The sequence below is a fragment of the Neophocaena asiaeorientalis genome, unplaced genomic scaffold (genome assembly GCF_003031525.2).
Source record: "Neophocaena asiaeorientalis asiaeorientalis breed wild unplaced genomic scaffold, Neophocaena_asiaeorientalis_V1.1 scaffold943, whole genome shotgun sequence".
Lineage (NCBI taxonomy): Eukaryota > Metazoa > Chordata > Mammalia > Artiodactyla > Phocoenidae > Neophocaena > Neophocaena asiaeorientalis.
This window is the reverse complement of record NW_020173401.1, coordinates 1,179,938-1,195,539: the sequence shown is the minus strand read 5'-3', so window position 1 is coordinate 1,195,539 and position 15,602 is coordinate 1,179,938. Positions and strand designations below refer to the sequence as shown.

Genomic DNA, 15,602 nt, shown 5'->3' with positions numbered 1-15,602 from the left:
CCAGCCTAATCATTTTTTCTGTAGAGACCATGGCAGCTTGGAATCTGGGAAGCAAGATAAAAATAACATAATTCAAGATGCTCTTCACTGTTTTATCACCACAGATTTCTAAGTGGAGTCAAACCCTGACAGCTAACTTGATGCTGGCTTTAGGGACAGCAACGGGAACAAAAAAATAGCCTAGTACTTTCCATGCTCTGCTTCCAGAAGGTTGGGAAAATCTAGAACATTCTTCTTAATCATTTGAATGCTAGATTGTGAATGTCTCTGAAAGAATGCAGTATCCTATCTCTTAATGGAGAGGGATGTGTAGGGTGGAAAGAAATGAGATAAATTAAAATAAAGGGGAAGGGACTTCCCTGGCGGTCCAGTGGTTAACATTTAGCCTCCCAATGCAGGGGGTGCAGGTTGAATCCCTGGTGGAGGAGGTAAGATCCCACATGCCTGGCGGCCAAAAAACCAAAACATAAAAGCAGAAGCAACATTGTAACAAATTCAATGAAGACTTTAAAAAAAAATAAAGGGGAAAATGCAGACAATGAACACATGAGACGAAAGGCACCAAGCACCCAGAGTTTGGAGTGAAAATCTTATTTAATATAAGGAGAAAGAAAAAGGAAAACAAACGAGACAGGGAGAGAGAAAGGGAGGGAGACTGTGTAGAGTTAAGAATTAAAGATAGAAAATAAAATAAGAAAACGGATTTGGGGATGGGGAGGAAATAGAGACCTTGAGGAATTAAAAAAATGTTTCTATAGAAAAGTGGGGCTGAAAAGTGAGGTCATTCATAGATCTAGGTGACAGCTGACAGCAGAAATTGCTGGCAGCAAATTCACAAGACATAAAAAGAGCAGAACACAAAAAGGGAGGGTCAAGACTGCACATGGCACAAAACATCCTAACTTCTATTTTTGTGTGTGTTTTCTTTTGTTTGTTTTTGTTTTTTTATTTATTATTATTATTTTTTTGTGGTACGTGGGCCTCTCAGTGTTGTGGCCCCTCTTGTTGAGGAGCACAGGCTCCGGACGCGCAGGCTCGGTGGCCTTGGCTCACGGGCCCAGCCACTCCACAGCATGTGGGATCTTCCCGGACCGGGGCACGAACCCGTGTCCCCTGCATCGGCAAGCGGACTCTCAACCACTGCGCCACCAGGGAAGCCCCCTAACTTCTCTTAATTTACTTTGGTTAAACCATCAGGTAACTGACACCTTGGAACAAGTATAGTTCGGGTTCTTTGGATTTTTCTAATGCATTCGGATTCTCTCTTAGGACAACTGTATCTCTCTTAGGAAAGATGTTAACAGTTTTCAAAAACACATGTATTTGTATGCTTTTCTTGCCACCTTACAAGTTAAGCTTTCCACTTTCTGTTGCATAAGACAAAGGAAACAGATTTTTAAAAAAAGAAAAAAGAAAACAGATAATGCTATGATCTGTCTTACTTCCTATCTTTACAGAAAAGCAGAAATCCTAACCATCCTGTAGTGCTTAAATGCATAACAAATGAGTATGTTAACACCAAAGGTACATAAAATGCAAAGTGTTAAAGTAACTATTTCAAACACGTTGAATAAATTCTTTTACCATAACCTCCTAGGGGACAGAGGGACCTGGCCATCTATATTGTTTTGGGAACCTGTAAGATTTTCAGACCTAAAAATAGCATAATTCCTATTAACGCTCCTAACAGTGTCAACCTTTCTCATAATCTCAGCTTAATGCTTCTCATTCCCATTTCTGTAAATGGAATAATTAGACCAATTAATGAAAGAAACACATGAACATTTCCATAGAAACCTTTTCCAGACCAATATTTTCAGGACAGCATGTTCCACAAGGATTTATCCATGTGACTTCCACTGATGTTAACAGAAATCAGACAATTAAATCCTCCTGTAACTCTTTGATAATTTACCCCCTCTGCTTTTAGGAACATAATAATGCAGACATCCAAAGTGCAATCACTTCCTTAGAGTTGTCAAGTGTAAAAAATTTTGCATCGCTTCTCTGAGTGATTATCAGTTATATATTCTTTCTCAAACTAAAAAAAATAGAGATTAATGGGATTTAAAATATTAAAATGTATGGAAATTATATGTAGGGTAATTAGGCAAACAGTTCTTTTTAAAAAAATCATCAAAATTTGGAAGGCAATTTAAGATAAAAAGAGAAGATCCCACTGTCTATAAATGAACATCTCTTATTGGTCACACTGATGTACCACATTCTTTCTTTTTTTTTTTTGCGGTATGTGGGCCTCTCACTGTTGTGGCCTCTCCTGCTGCGGAGCACAGGCTCTGGACGCGCAGGCTCGGCGGCCATGGCTCACAGGCCCAGCCGCTCTGCAGCATGTGGGATCCTCCTGGACCGGGGCACGAACCCGCGTCCCCTGCACCAGCAGGCGGACTCTCAACCACTGCGCCACCAGGGAAGCCCCACATTCTTTCTTTATCTCTGATCTCTAATGCTCCCTCTCCTCATCTGAGCCAATCCTAAGAGGGAAAGAAGTCAAGGTGAAGAATAGCATCCTAAGAACAAAGACAGAGAAAAGGTTTTTGCAGATAAAATCCCTCTCAATTACATTGACAATGACTGCTTAATAAGTCAGGCTAAAAATACAGAATTCACTGTCAAGTTTACTCCACTGCACTGATTAGATGAATTTATAGACTCCATTAAGGTACATTCTGCCCCATCCCAAATGTATTTCAGAGCAACAGTAAAGAGGCAGCAATCCTCTTTCTCACTAGGAGCTGTTAATATGAACAATATTCTACTGCAACAAAAAATATTACTCCTAAAAGGAATAAAAAGCTAAGACGTTGCTTTTCCTATCAGGAACAGAGGCTTTTGTCTATTTTCAAATATACACGGGTCACAGATAATTTCTATCTTCCTGCCAGGAATGCCACCCAATCCATTCCATCGTTGTGCATTCACAAGGCAACTAAAATGATTAAAGGAAAGCTAGGGCCCGAGCTCCACAACAAGAGAAGCCACAGCAATGAGAAGCCCGCACACCGCAACGAAGAGTAGTCCCCGCTTGCCGCAACTAGAGAAAGCCTGCGCGCAGCAATGAAGACCCAATGCAGCCAAAAAAAAAAAAAGAAAACCAAACAAACAAAAAAACTAGCCCTGTAAAATGAGTTTTGATGGAAGTATCATTACTTTATTTATTTTTTTGGCTGCATGGGGTCTTCCTCTAGCTGCAGTGAGCGGGTGCTACTCTTCATTGCAGTGCGCGGGCTTTTCATTGTGGTGGCTTCTCTTTGTTGTGGAGCATGGGCTCTAGGCGTGCGGGCTTCAGTAGTTGTGGCGCACAGGCTCAGTAGTTATGGCTCCAGGGCTCTAGAGCACAGGCTCAGTAGTTGTGCCCCACGGGCTTAGTAGCTCCGCGGCATGTGGGATCTTCCCGGACCGGGCTTGAACCTGCGTCTCCTGCATTGGCAGGCGGATTCTTAACCACTGCACCACCAGGGAAGCCCCTCATTACTTTAAATGTATAGAAATTCCCAAATTGCTAAGCACATGAAAATCCAAACATACTATATCCCTGAATGTGTATCTGTAACATAGTCCTTGGATGTTTGAACTTTGAAAAAAATGTGTATATTCGTTTGTTAACATGGATTGGTTGGTTAGGCTGTCTTTAACTTGATTTCATAACATTTAATTAATTAATTATTAATTAATAATAATTAAGTAATAATCTTATTAATAAATATCTTTTGATATTTAAATTTGAGGGCTGACAGGTTTTCACCTAACGTTTTAAACTTTCCCACATTCTCCGCTCTCTCACTCACAAGCACACGCTCCCTGTACACGTGAACATAAAATAGGTACACATATCATTCATTCTTTCAGCACCTGTGAGTACCTGCTATGTAGTAGAATCATGCTCTATTTATTTTCTATCTCAAGATTTGCATTTGTAAGCTTTAACCTGTTTATTCTAAATACTCACTAGCTATAATTCATAAGCTCATATATGCTGACCGTGAAGTATTAGATTTATGCCTGAGATAGAAATAATGTTGAATCAAAGAGTGAATCTCGGTAGGTCCTTTCTCTTGTCAGTAGCTGGTCTACAAGATAGCCATGGTTAAAAATGTACCATCTACTACATTGCTGTCAAGATGGTAGAGCAGTAATACCAGCATCACCTGGGAGTGTGCTCGAAATGCAGAATCTCAGGAGTCACCCCAGAACTACTGCATCAAAATACACATGTGAACAGGGTCCCAGGTGCTACGTATACACCTGAAAGTTTGAGGCACACTGGCTACAGTCACCCTCCCCCAAATATCCAAAATGGATGAGGGGGCAGACATTGCATTTACAAAATCTAGTTAAGGAATATTCAGAGACCTAGAGTTGATTTGTGTGTGGAAGGAGCTACAGGGAGTTGAATTGCTCTACCTAAAGAGTAGAAGATATTTTGGATTTTTGTTCCAGAGAAGAACAGAAAAATCTAATGGCCTATTATATCATTTGTATTTCTGACAGGCTGACCCCCTTGAACTCTACCTTCTTCACTGAAGAACTTTCTACATATAAGTGGTTTTCTTCCTAGATGGAATGGAGGTTTGGATCAATGAAATCTATATCCCAAAGGTCAGAGTGTCCCCAACAGATTCCTGGATTCTACTGTTATCCTGTCATCGGTTAGCAAAATAAAACAAACAGGATCTCTACTCCCTCACCTGGTTTCCTCTTCCCTCACCATTCTTCTTGTATACCTTTTATTTACATATATTTAAAATAAATTGCAACCTTCTTTATCTGCATCCATCATTCTTCACTCTGATTAACTGGACACTAGGAGGCTTGCTGCAAGGTTTATTTCCAGCTTCTCTATCAGGGCAGGGAGAGATGATGCCCTAAGAGGTGGGGAAGCTTCAGTTTTTTCTCCTATGAATAGGGAGGGGTGATAACACTTCTCCGAGTTATCTGGATGTTATTTTTACTCCTGTTCATGTGCCCTCCTTACCACCTGCACATGCTAGTTGGTTCTGAGTTCATATAGTCAAGGGCAAAATCTCACAAGTCAGCCTGAATAATCCTGCTGAGTGTCTGAGAGCTGCATCGGTTACTAAATCTGTAAAGACGGAAGTAGCAGAAGTCCCCTTTCTGGCTCTGACGAGAAAGACTCCACAACGGGTAGGAGGCTGACCTTCCTCAGTTTCCTCATTTAGCAAAACTGGGTGTTTACCTTCCATTTCTATTTCCACTATTTAAATATCATGATGGCTGACAAGCAGAGCATAAGAGAAAGTCCAAGTGAGGTTTATCTTAAATCCAAGTGAAAAGAGTGAGTAAAGTTCAAAAACTTCTGAAGACCTCCACCATTGCCTCCTGTAAGAGATTCCAACTCTACCGTCACCAGGCCAGTTGGAGCCTCATGGACCCAATCCAGAGAACTGAGCAGAGCAGAAGTAAATAGGCGAGCAGAACCCCACAAAGGCTGCATGGAGTTTTGCAATACAATGCATTTTTAAGATTACCTTTTCATGGCTTCCTTTTAAACTATGATTTGAAAAGTAAAACATTGTCATGGAAAATGCTCTATGAGATTGGTTTTTACCAAAAAATGAATCATTCGGCAGATGGCTGGGAGTGGGGGAAGGTGGGAGAGGAATGGGATTTTAGAAAAGCAGAGGTGAGAGGCATCCCCACAGTTTTCAGAATCCACATCAAATGATCTACTGCAGTTATAATCTAATCTAAGGCTCACGCAAGTTTCATGTTTTTCCCCTTCCTGCTCTGCTCTGAAGCCATCCATGTTCTCTTCCTGTTGTTCTATTTTCATTATATTCAAGAATACAGAAACATCTGCTCTATTAGGAAAGCAGAAGTGTTGGACTGTCTGTTGTAAACAGTCACCTACATGATTTTTCTACCCAAACCTAAAGTAGTATTACTGCCCTTAAGCAACAGGGCTGAAAGCCTGGCATGTGAGAGACGTGGACAGCAGCTTATAGGAAGACCTTACCCAAACTTCACTGGTCAGAGGGCTTTTACCTTCCAGACTGCTTCTATGGAACGTTTCTAGCTTCTGTTAGGGAATGAAGCATTTCTTGTTTATTTGGGAAAGGAACCAACATGCTCCAAATAGCTACAGTCTCCCCTTCATCCTTGGACTTCAGGGATACGGGGGCAACCTTTGTCTTGAGATTCATTTCAGGACTTTAGGAAGTCTTATAGTTTGAGTCACGAATATCCACCTCTCAGCAACTGCCAGAACGAGTAAACAGGAAATCAGCAAAATTACAGATGATCTTAACAGCAAAATAAACTAACAGGATTTGACTGACATGTATAGAACATTCCACCTAACAACAGCGGAATACCCATTTTTTTCAAGTGCTCAAAGGAACGTTCACCAAGATAGACCATACCCTGGGCCATAAAACCAACTGCAACAATTTTATAAGAATTGAAATCATACAGAGTATGTTTTCTGACAATAATGGAATCAGCGTAGAATCAATAACAGAACTACAACAGGAAAATCTCCGAACACTTGCACATTAAACAACATACCTCTAAAAAATCCACTGGTCAAAGAGAAAAATCTCAAATAAAAGAAAAAAATATATAAACATGAATCAAAATATGGCATCTAAAAATATGTGGGACACAGCTAAAGCAGGGCTGAGAAGGAAACAAAGCACAAAATTCTTACATGAGAAAAGAGAAAAGGTCTTAAATTGATAATCTAACTTCCTACCTCAAAAAACTACAAAAAGTAGAGCAAACTAAAATGAGCAGAAGGGAGAAAAATAAAGACAAGAGGAGAAATCAATAAAATTGAAACAATAAAACAATAGAGAAAATTCGTGAAACAAAGAGGTAGTTCTTTGAAAAGATCAATAAAAATTGATAAATATAGCAAGATTTATGAAAATAAAAGAAAATTTAAAATTACCAATATCAAGATAGAACAGGATATCACAACATATCCTGTAGCTATTAAAAGGATAATAGAGGAATACTACTGACAACTTTATACTCATAAACTCAACAACTTAGAAGAAGTGGGTTAATTCCTCAATGACCACAAACTACCAAAACTCAGCAAAACTGAAATGGATAATCTGAATAGTCTTGTAACCATAATGAATTCATATTTTAAAAGCTGCACACATTATCTTCAAATAAAAAGTAAAAAAAAAAAATTCTGCTTCTGCAAATCCCCAGGCCCAGACAGTTTCACTGGAGAATCCTACCAAACACTTAAAGAAGATTTAGCACCAATTTTACACAATTTTACCCAAAAAATAAAAGAGGAGGAAACACTTCCTAATTTATTTTATGAAACCAGTATTATTCTAATACCAAAATTAGGATTTATTCATTCCCAAATGCCCATTTAGGAAAGTATATGGGACTTTACAAGTTCATTTCTGTTGTTTTTAGGACATGTCCAAGATCTTGGAGAACGAAGAATGAAGCTATATACATATATATGTAGACAGAGAGAGGAAGAGAGAGGGAGAGAGAGCACACTTTTAAGTCAAACTGAAAAGGGAATTTGGAGACATGATGTAAAAGGAACGCTATTTTTTTCCTTCCCAATGTGTGATTTGTGCATGAATGTCTCAGCTGCTCTCTGCCGTTTGTTACTGACCAGCTCTGCAAAATAACATGGAAGCCCATGTGAGTCGGGAGACAAAAGTCCAGGCTCTCAATGTGTTCTGCTATTAAGCCACCCTGTGTACTTGAATAATTAATTAAATGTTATCTACCTCTGTAACATGCTGGTTTAGTTACAGCATGTTAAGTTCTACAGGATCAACCATGCCAGGAAATAAAGGCAAAACTAGTAAGTATGTTTATGTCATTATGATAAATTGGTTAACACACAGGCTTAACTAAGAGGCTCTTTCCTCTATGAGGCAGTCCACGGACATGGAGTTGTTCCCCCAAATAACTCCTCTATGTATGTCCCTTTGGGAAGTTGCTGATGGTGTCACTAAGCTCAGCGAAAAGCTTCCCACCTGTAGGGCCCAGAGCCCCCTTCCACCGTCACAGAGCCATCGCCAAGCTGTGTTCCTTGGATTTTATTGGCAGAGGTGATTCTCAGTGAGATCTGGGGACACGATCTGCCTTCCCAAACACTCAGTAAATTCAGCAGAGGTGGAAACCACAGGGGGATTTTCGGCCTGATGTCAGCTGTGATGGCCACCACACTAGGAGCACAAGGGTCTACATGTGTATACTGAGGTCATCACTCTCAGGGAAGATACTGTGCACGTATCATTTTGCATTTCTCAGCTCCCCACCCTCACAGGCACATTAGCTGCCACTCACTTCCTTGACACCTGAAGCACCAGCTGCTATTTTGAGCAAGATACTGACTTAGAATGCTTTCTTCTAATTACGTGTCATTAACTTGCCTTGGGGTGGCAGTTCCCTGGTGATGTGGGGCATGGGACAAGTCAAAACCACTGGGTTGTCATAAAAGCCATGAGTTAGGTCTCCCCAAGATGGGGAGGGTGGTTTCTGCATCCCCAAATTCCCCTACAGTGTTTTAAAAAGGGTAAGAAAAGGTCACGTGGATTCTCCCTTGGGTTGACATGCATCAGTGAAGGTAGCAGGGAAGAGTCAGTGGGGAGCCCGAGGCTTGTTCTAAATCTTATTCTGTTGCCCAGTTAACATATTCATCCAACTTTCTCAGCCCCTCACACAGACCCAGAGTTCACGGGATAGTGGGATCCCGCACGTCTGGACCTGCATTCCTGTATGTGAACTATACCCTAACACAAGACAAATATCCTTCAGAAAACTCTCAAACAGTGGCACTAAACTAAATTAAAAAAAATCATTATAATTAGATATTGGCATCTTTCTTCTTCTAAAGGCAGTGGCAACCAAAAGGAAAACTTTGCTATAGCCTCTGGACCAATAGCTAGGACTTTATAAATTAACTCTTTGATAACATGAGCAGGAAAAAAAAAAAAAGACGGTTCAAAAATGCAAACAACACGTTACTAGAGTCTATATCTGAATTGATAGCACAGTTACCGCCAGAATGATAGAGATAATACCATTTTCCAACAGTCAGAGAAAATATGGCCAAATGCTTGTCTTAAAGTAATAATTAGCAATCCTTTAGTGCTCTCATTACTGTAAAAGTATAAAGCCAATTCAGAGGTCAAAATATATTCTTCCCCAAACTGATACAGTGTTGAAAATAAGACATAGTCTGGGTGGCTGCTATATGCGTCTCCTTCTTCTCCCACAGACTTTAAGCCATGAGATGAACTAAAGAATATACAGCTACCCCCACCACAGAGGAATTAAAGGACCCCTCCAAGGTGACGAAATGCTAGCAGCATCAGCGTGAGTATTCTAGTGGGGATTGGTATTCATCCTTGGCAAGGATGGTGCTTTTTGTCATAACGTATAAAAACTGTCCATTTCCTGTAGATATCACACAGGCATATTGTACACATTACAGATGCACATACATACATCCAGTGCAGAAATTGGGTGGCAGATGGGAGTGTGGGCTCTAACATGCTGCCCTACTCACGGAAGGCAGGGTGCCCCAGCCAGGCGGTCTTCAGCAGGACCATCAGCGGTTTTCTCTGCCGTGTGGGCAGCAGAAAGGACACAAATGTCTCCCTAGCACAGGTCACTGAGGCCTGCCGGCTTCCTGCTGCTGTCGGGGTCGCGGCATCCCATCAGGAGTGTGACACAGTAGGGAAAGAGACCGGTTCACTGTGAGACCTGCTACTCACTCTCGGACAGTGCCTCGGCCCCCCTTCCCACTGCACAGCGGCTGCCGCAGGAGGCTGTGGCCCTCCAGACCATAAGCCAGGGTCTGAGTTCCATCGGGACACAGGCTGCAGTGTCAGTGGCCTTCTTCTCAAAACGCTGCTTTCTAGGATGCTACAGAAACAACCTAATTTGGTGCCCTAGCCTTAGGAACAGGGGAAACGTCTCTTTAGGTTGAAAAGGGGGGAAAAAGTATGAACTAGGAAGATAGGGATGCAGCTGGCTCTCTGCTTTCAGAGAAACGAAGAGGATCCTCAAGTCATTTACGGAGACCGCGTTTCACATGCATGCTAGGAATGCTGGGGATGCTAGGGATGCTGGCGTGACATGGGCTTCTCCTCCTTGGACCTGTCACTTTTCCACATGGAGTTAATCAAATGCTCCTTTATCTTCTCTGGGGAAGGGAAATGAGCTGATTTAAATTGCCAAGCTTGGATACTCATCCAAAGAGGACAGCTGAGAGATTTATGTGCAAAATAACTGAGTTGGAGGAGAAAATGCGAAACGGATTCCAAGTACCTGCTTGCTGTGCTGTCTGTGGCATCTGCTGGCCTCTCGGAGCACTGAACTGAACAGAGGCCATGGGCCGGTACTGCTGCGTGGTTGAGGTAGGGTACTGACCAGATGGATAATAATATACAGGCATCTGTGGAAGAAAGGGAACAATGGCAGGAAATGAGAGCTGTATTTTACATTTTGAAACATAAAATATTGTCATCTTATGACATAATGTGAGTACAGTAGATTGCAAAGACGGCCACCATGCCTACGTGTGTGTGTGTGTGTGTGTGTGTGTGTGTGTGTGTGTGCGTGTGTGCGCGCATTACTGCTCCCATGAAAAGGTGAAATCTACTCCCGAAAGCCATGAATCTGAGCTGGCTCTGTCTTGCTTTGACCAATGCCATGAGACAGAAATGATGACTTCTGAGACTTGTAAGCCTGATCCTTAAGAAGACTTGCAGCTTCCACTCTTTCAGGAGAGAACCCAGATACCAGGAGAAGTCCAGGCTACCCAGCTGGAGAAAGAGGCCGTGTGGAGAACAGAGGCAGCCCAGCCAAGACCCCAACACTGCAGCATGTAAGTCAGGCCACCTGGGATCTTTCAGGCCCAGTCAAGCCACATGTGATGCAGAGGCGAGCCATCAATGCCAAGTCCTGCTCAAATTGCCGACCTGGCTGTGAGCAATACAATGGTGATTGTCTTAAGGTGCTGAATTTTGTGCTTTTTAAATGAAACAAGAGTGAATGAAACAGTCATCTACAACAACACATTTTTACGTAGTTTTAAATATGATCATTAACTTGAATTGTTTTGCTAATGCAAACACAGGTAGGTCATGAAATCTGCTGATCTCCTGCCTAAAAGAATCAGAGGATGAAATTATGAAATATGGGAAGGCCCAGCAAAGCACTTTTCAGAGTGATTGGCACATAGCTGGTATCCCAAAAAATGGATGTTCAGTTTTAAAAGGGACATATGTTAAAAATACTGTTCATGTCACCTTCTGTCACTTTCTAATGACTAAGAATGATTGAAAATACTCTAATTACTTCCAATAAGATTCAAATCAAATGTCTCCTGACCTGGAAAGACTTCCTTGCCTGCCTCAGGTCATTTATATTAAGGCTGTTTTCTTATTTTTTAGAAATTTATTTATTTATTTTGGGCTGCGATAGGTCTTCGTTGCTGCACGTGGGCTTTCTCTAGTTGCGGTGAGCGGGGGCTACTCTTCCTTGTGGTGCCCGGGCTTCTCATTTCGGTGGCTTCTCTTGTTGAGCATGGGCTCTAGGCGTGCGGGCTTCAGTAGTTGTGGCTCACAGGCTCTAGAGCGCAGGCTCAGTAGTTGCGGTGCCCAGGCTTAGTTGCTCCGCGGCATGTGGGATCTTCTCGGACCAGGCCTCGAACCCGTGTCCCCTGCATTGGCAGGTGGATTCTTAACCACTGCACCACCAGGGAAGCCCTGTTTTCTTATTAATCGATTACTTTTTTATTTACAGGCCTCTGACTTTTCTTCTATCAGCTTCTTTAAAATGTAAGCAGAGGTGTGCCAGTACACAGCCTGCAAGGATTATCTGCTTAGGATAACATTAGGAGCCTCCTGTTTAAGAACTGTGAATTTTATGGCTATTTTATTTTCCCTCTTTGCCTTGTCCATACATTTTTTTTTTTTTGCGGTACGCGGGCCTCTCATTACTGTGGCCTCTCCCGTCACAGAGCACAGGCTCCGGACGCGCAGGATCAGCGGCCACGGCTCACGGGCCCAGCCGCTTCGTGGCACGCGGGATCCTCCCAGACCAGGACACGAACCCGTGTCCCCCGCATCGGCAGGCAGACCCCCAACCACTGCACCACCAGGGAAGCCCTCGTCCATACATTTTTGCTTCATCCTTCCAGTGGGTGTTCAGAAAGCGTTCACCCAAATCAGACAAAATTGACCTTTAAGGTTATTAAATAGGTCATTTTCTGCATAAACATAACGTATTTCCATATATGCCCATGGACTGTATCTCAAGTGTTCTTTTCAACACTATACATAATTGAGTAACTGAGTTTTAAAATGTTTACTAAATTGACAATCACTGTGGGTTATATCCTATACCTTTATCTGTGGTACTTTTACAAAGAAGTTCACAGATGTCCAGACTGCTCATGAGCATCTGTTTTCCTTTTTTTTTCTTCCGTCCCTCTTTCTATTTTTAAATCTGTTGGAGAGGGAATGAAAACATTTCTGTTGCAGACACACCAAAGCTCTGAGTTGTCTTTGCTCTTGTAGTGCACTAATTATTGAAATTCCTTCAATCAAGGAAGGGCATTTTTTAAAAAAAGTCTTCAATTAAATATTCTGCCAACTCTTCTCTTTGACATCAGAAAAGGGTGACACTTAGATGCTCTTTAGGCTAAAAGAGTTAAATTATTTTTCCCTGATAATTAAAGTAAATATTTATTAGTAAAATAATTAATATATCAATGAGGTCCTTTCTCCTGTAACTCAAAATTATTTTTAACATCTCCTTAAACCCTACCAGCAACATCACTACATTACATAGAAGGCAACTAAAGATTGACTATTAATTATCACTGAAAATAAAATGAACAACTGGGTGAAAATCATTTCATGGTGGAGGATTCTGCATGGCTGGAAAAGAAAATCATTTATTCAAGATGTTAAGGCAGTGCCACACCACAAATGATACGGAGGTGACACTGTACTTTAAACGGTTCATCCAATGCAATATTTTATAATTAGGATGGAATTTGCTTGGGATATGCATGCCTTGAAAATGGACCAGAAAACGCTTCTGTGCATTTTACATCTTGACAGTAATCACCTGCAACATTCTGCAAGGGATACCCAGGAGAGCCCCAGAGATGTTCGGTGGTGAAGAGTAACACATAATCAGTCTTTGAGAAGACAGTAAAAATCAGGGATCTGTGGTGTCTTACATGTTCAAGTCAATTAAATATGATTAATGGCTACCTGTGAGCATGTGCAGGAGCCCCGCTCCCCAGGGAAGTGGAGAGGACAGTGGATGGGGCTTAGCTCCCTCCTTTATATTCAGAGAGGAGCCCCAGAAAAGCTCCAGAAAATGCTTATGAATGGACAAGAAAGGAAACAACACATTTCCAGAGCAGCAGCAAGAGAGATGAAAGTCCCCCAGGAGCTGGCCTTCCCCTTTCTTCCCCGAGGCTTTCCCTCCCTGGGCAATCACCCCAGTGAGCTGACATCCTGCTGGAGGGCAATGCTCTCCCATGGCCTCTGCACAAAGCAGCCTGGAAAATGGGCCACTTCCCCTGGTACCAGGGACACGGGTCTGCGTCATTAAACTTACTTTCTGAGCCCCCAAGACTTCACACAACTGATGAACGCGACAGACCGGGGCCTGTAGGCTGGGAATATCAGTATGGACCACAAGAGCGAGATTAGTTGAGCTGGTGATATTCTACATGGAAACAGAGGTCAAGATGCACCAGCAACCAGCTCTGGGTCACAGGTGTGAGAAAAAGCACACTTACCTGTGTGGGTGGAGGCTGTTGCACAAATCCCTGGGGAGAGGGAGGGGGCTGGAGGACTTGCTGGGAGATGGGAGGGCCAGAGCCCGAGAAGCCCCCTGTTGGGAGCTGCTGGCCTGTGGAGGCGATGACGTAGCTTGGCTGCTGGGTGGGCTGCGGCAGGAGGGACGGTGTGTAGACAGGGCCAGCTGGGGGCTCGGGAGTCTCCCCCGAGGACTGCCGGCTCAGGTTCATCTGGCCAAACTGCGTGGTCACATCCTCTCTCTGCAAGCCATGGAGAGAAACCAGGGCATCAGCAAGAGTGGCTGAGGAGTGGGAGTGGCAGACATAGGACACAGGCTTGTCCTTATGGGAGACGGAGGGAGAACAATTTGGAAAAAATGAACGAAAGGAATTCTCTGTTCAGAACACCAAGAGAACATAACAAGAGAAGACAGCTTTTAATCATCTCGAGGATTAGAGATGGCCAACAGTTTGACCCGTATCTCCCTCTTTCAGTGGAAACAAATTATTATTTTTTTCACTGAGGGCTTGGGATCCTCGGGATGGCACTGAGACAAGAAGGATTTGGGGCTCTGTCCTGGAGGGTCATCTGGTCTACCAGCAGTAACCATAGGATCTGCCTTCTGGAGGACGCAGAAGGACTTGTGCTGCCCATGGCTGCCACAAAAATCGAGCCAGAACTGGCGTCATCAGTGGGGTTTCATTTGCACGTTAAAGAGTATTTAGTCACTGGCCTGGCCTGATGTTCAGGGACAATGCTCACGTTGTCCAAAAGGACCTAGTACGTTGAGGAGAAATGAGAGGCGGTTGGAGGATTGGGATTCTAGGGGAACACCTGTATCAGGAGCACAGGGTGATGTCAGTTACCATCTGGATATTGACTTTTAAGATATTTCCCAACCCTCACACCAAGTCCATGTGTCTCTCTGTTCCTGACATGTAATGCTGAGGACATTCAATTCCCGCTTAGCTCGCAAACTCTTAAAAGGGTACCACTGCAGAGGCACTAAACATGGGACAGATGACAGAAAGGAAAGCATTATTTTGGAGAATGAGACATTCACACACCACCTCCCCCCTTACAGTCAGCCCAGGGCACCCACCCAGCATCAGCCTGCCCTGCACAAGAAAGCAGTCAAACCAGTGAATATGCTCTCCCAGGTGAAAAGTCATCCCCACATGATACAGTACCATGGGGAACTGCGGCGTCGGAGACACGGGCAGGAGATGCTGGGAAGCAAAAGACACAGCTGGGTATTGCACTGACTGGGAGGAAGCCTGCAGCCCCTGGACAGACTGGAGGAAAGAAAAAGCTGGTCAGGTAACAGGGAAATACTGGGGGTTGAAATCCCACCGGAAGGCGATCGCATCTGAAGCACACCACCGTCCCCCTCATAGGTCCTCCTGGTTCAGTGCACTCCAGAGAGGGGCACCAGCCACCAACAGGAAGCCAATGCAGGCAGACCAGTGCCAGCCAGCCTTGAGGGAGGCTTGCTGCTCAGATATGAAGTCCTGTGTGTGAAACTTTTGAAAATTGTAAAGCACTATAGAACTTAAAGAATCTTTCGTTCAATTAAAAAAAAAGAAGTTATTGTGATACTTCTCATGTTGGTGGTGGTGGTCAGGTCCCTGGGTCTAAAAATATAGTCCAAGTACTAAAAAGTAAGAAAAAACAAACAAAAAAAATGAGGTTCAGGGGACTTCCCTGGCCATCCAGTGGTTAAGACTCTGCTTCCACTGCAGGCCCAGGAGCCAAGATCCCTGCATGCTGCCCACGGTGGCCAAAAAAAAAAAAAAAAAA

The 15,602-nt window shown here is 43.1% G+C and overlaps 1 protein-coding gene across 3 annotated transcripts in view; it reads right to left on the bottom strand.

Annotated features, from left to right (window-relative positions):
* ARPP21 (cAMP regulated phosphoprotein 21) overlaps positions 1 to 15,602 on the bottom strand; it is a 110,701-nt gene that overhangs the window by 43,064 nt on the left and 52,035 nt on the right. For 2 of the 3 annotated variants that reach the window (XM_024747149.1, XM_024747151.1), the window contains 3 exons: positions 14,993 to 15,097; positions 13,802 to 14,062; positions 10,306 to 10,432 (listed from right to left, as the gene is read on the bottom strand). In XM_024747149.1, coding sequence (XP_024602917.1) covers positions 10,306 to 10,432; positions 13,802 to 14,062; positions 14,993 to 15,097 — 493 coding nt within the window. The remainder of the gene's footprint in view (positions 1 to 10,305; positions 10,433 to 13,801; positions 14,063 to 14,992; positions 15,098 to 15,602) is intronic. The other variant, XM_024747150.1, reaches the window with a different exon arrangement.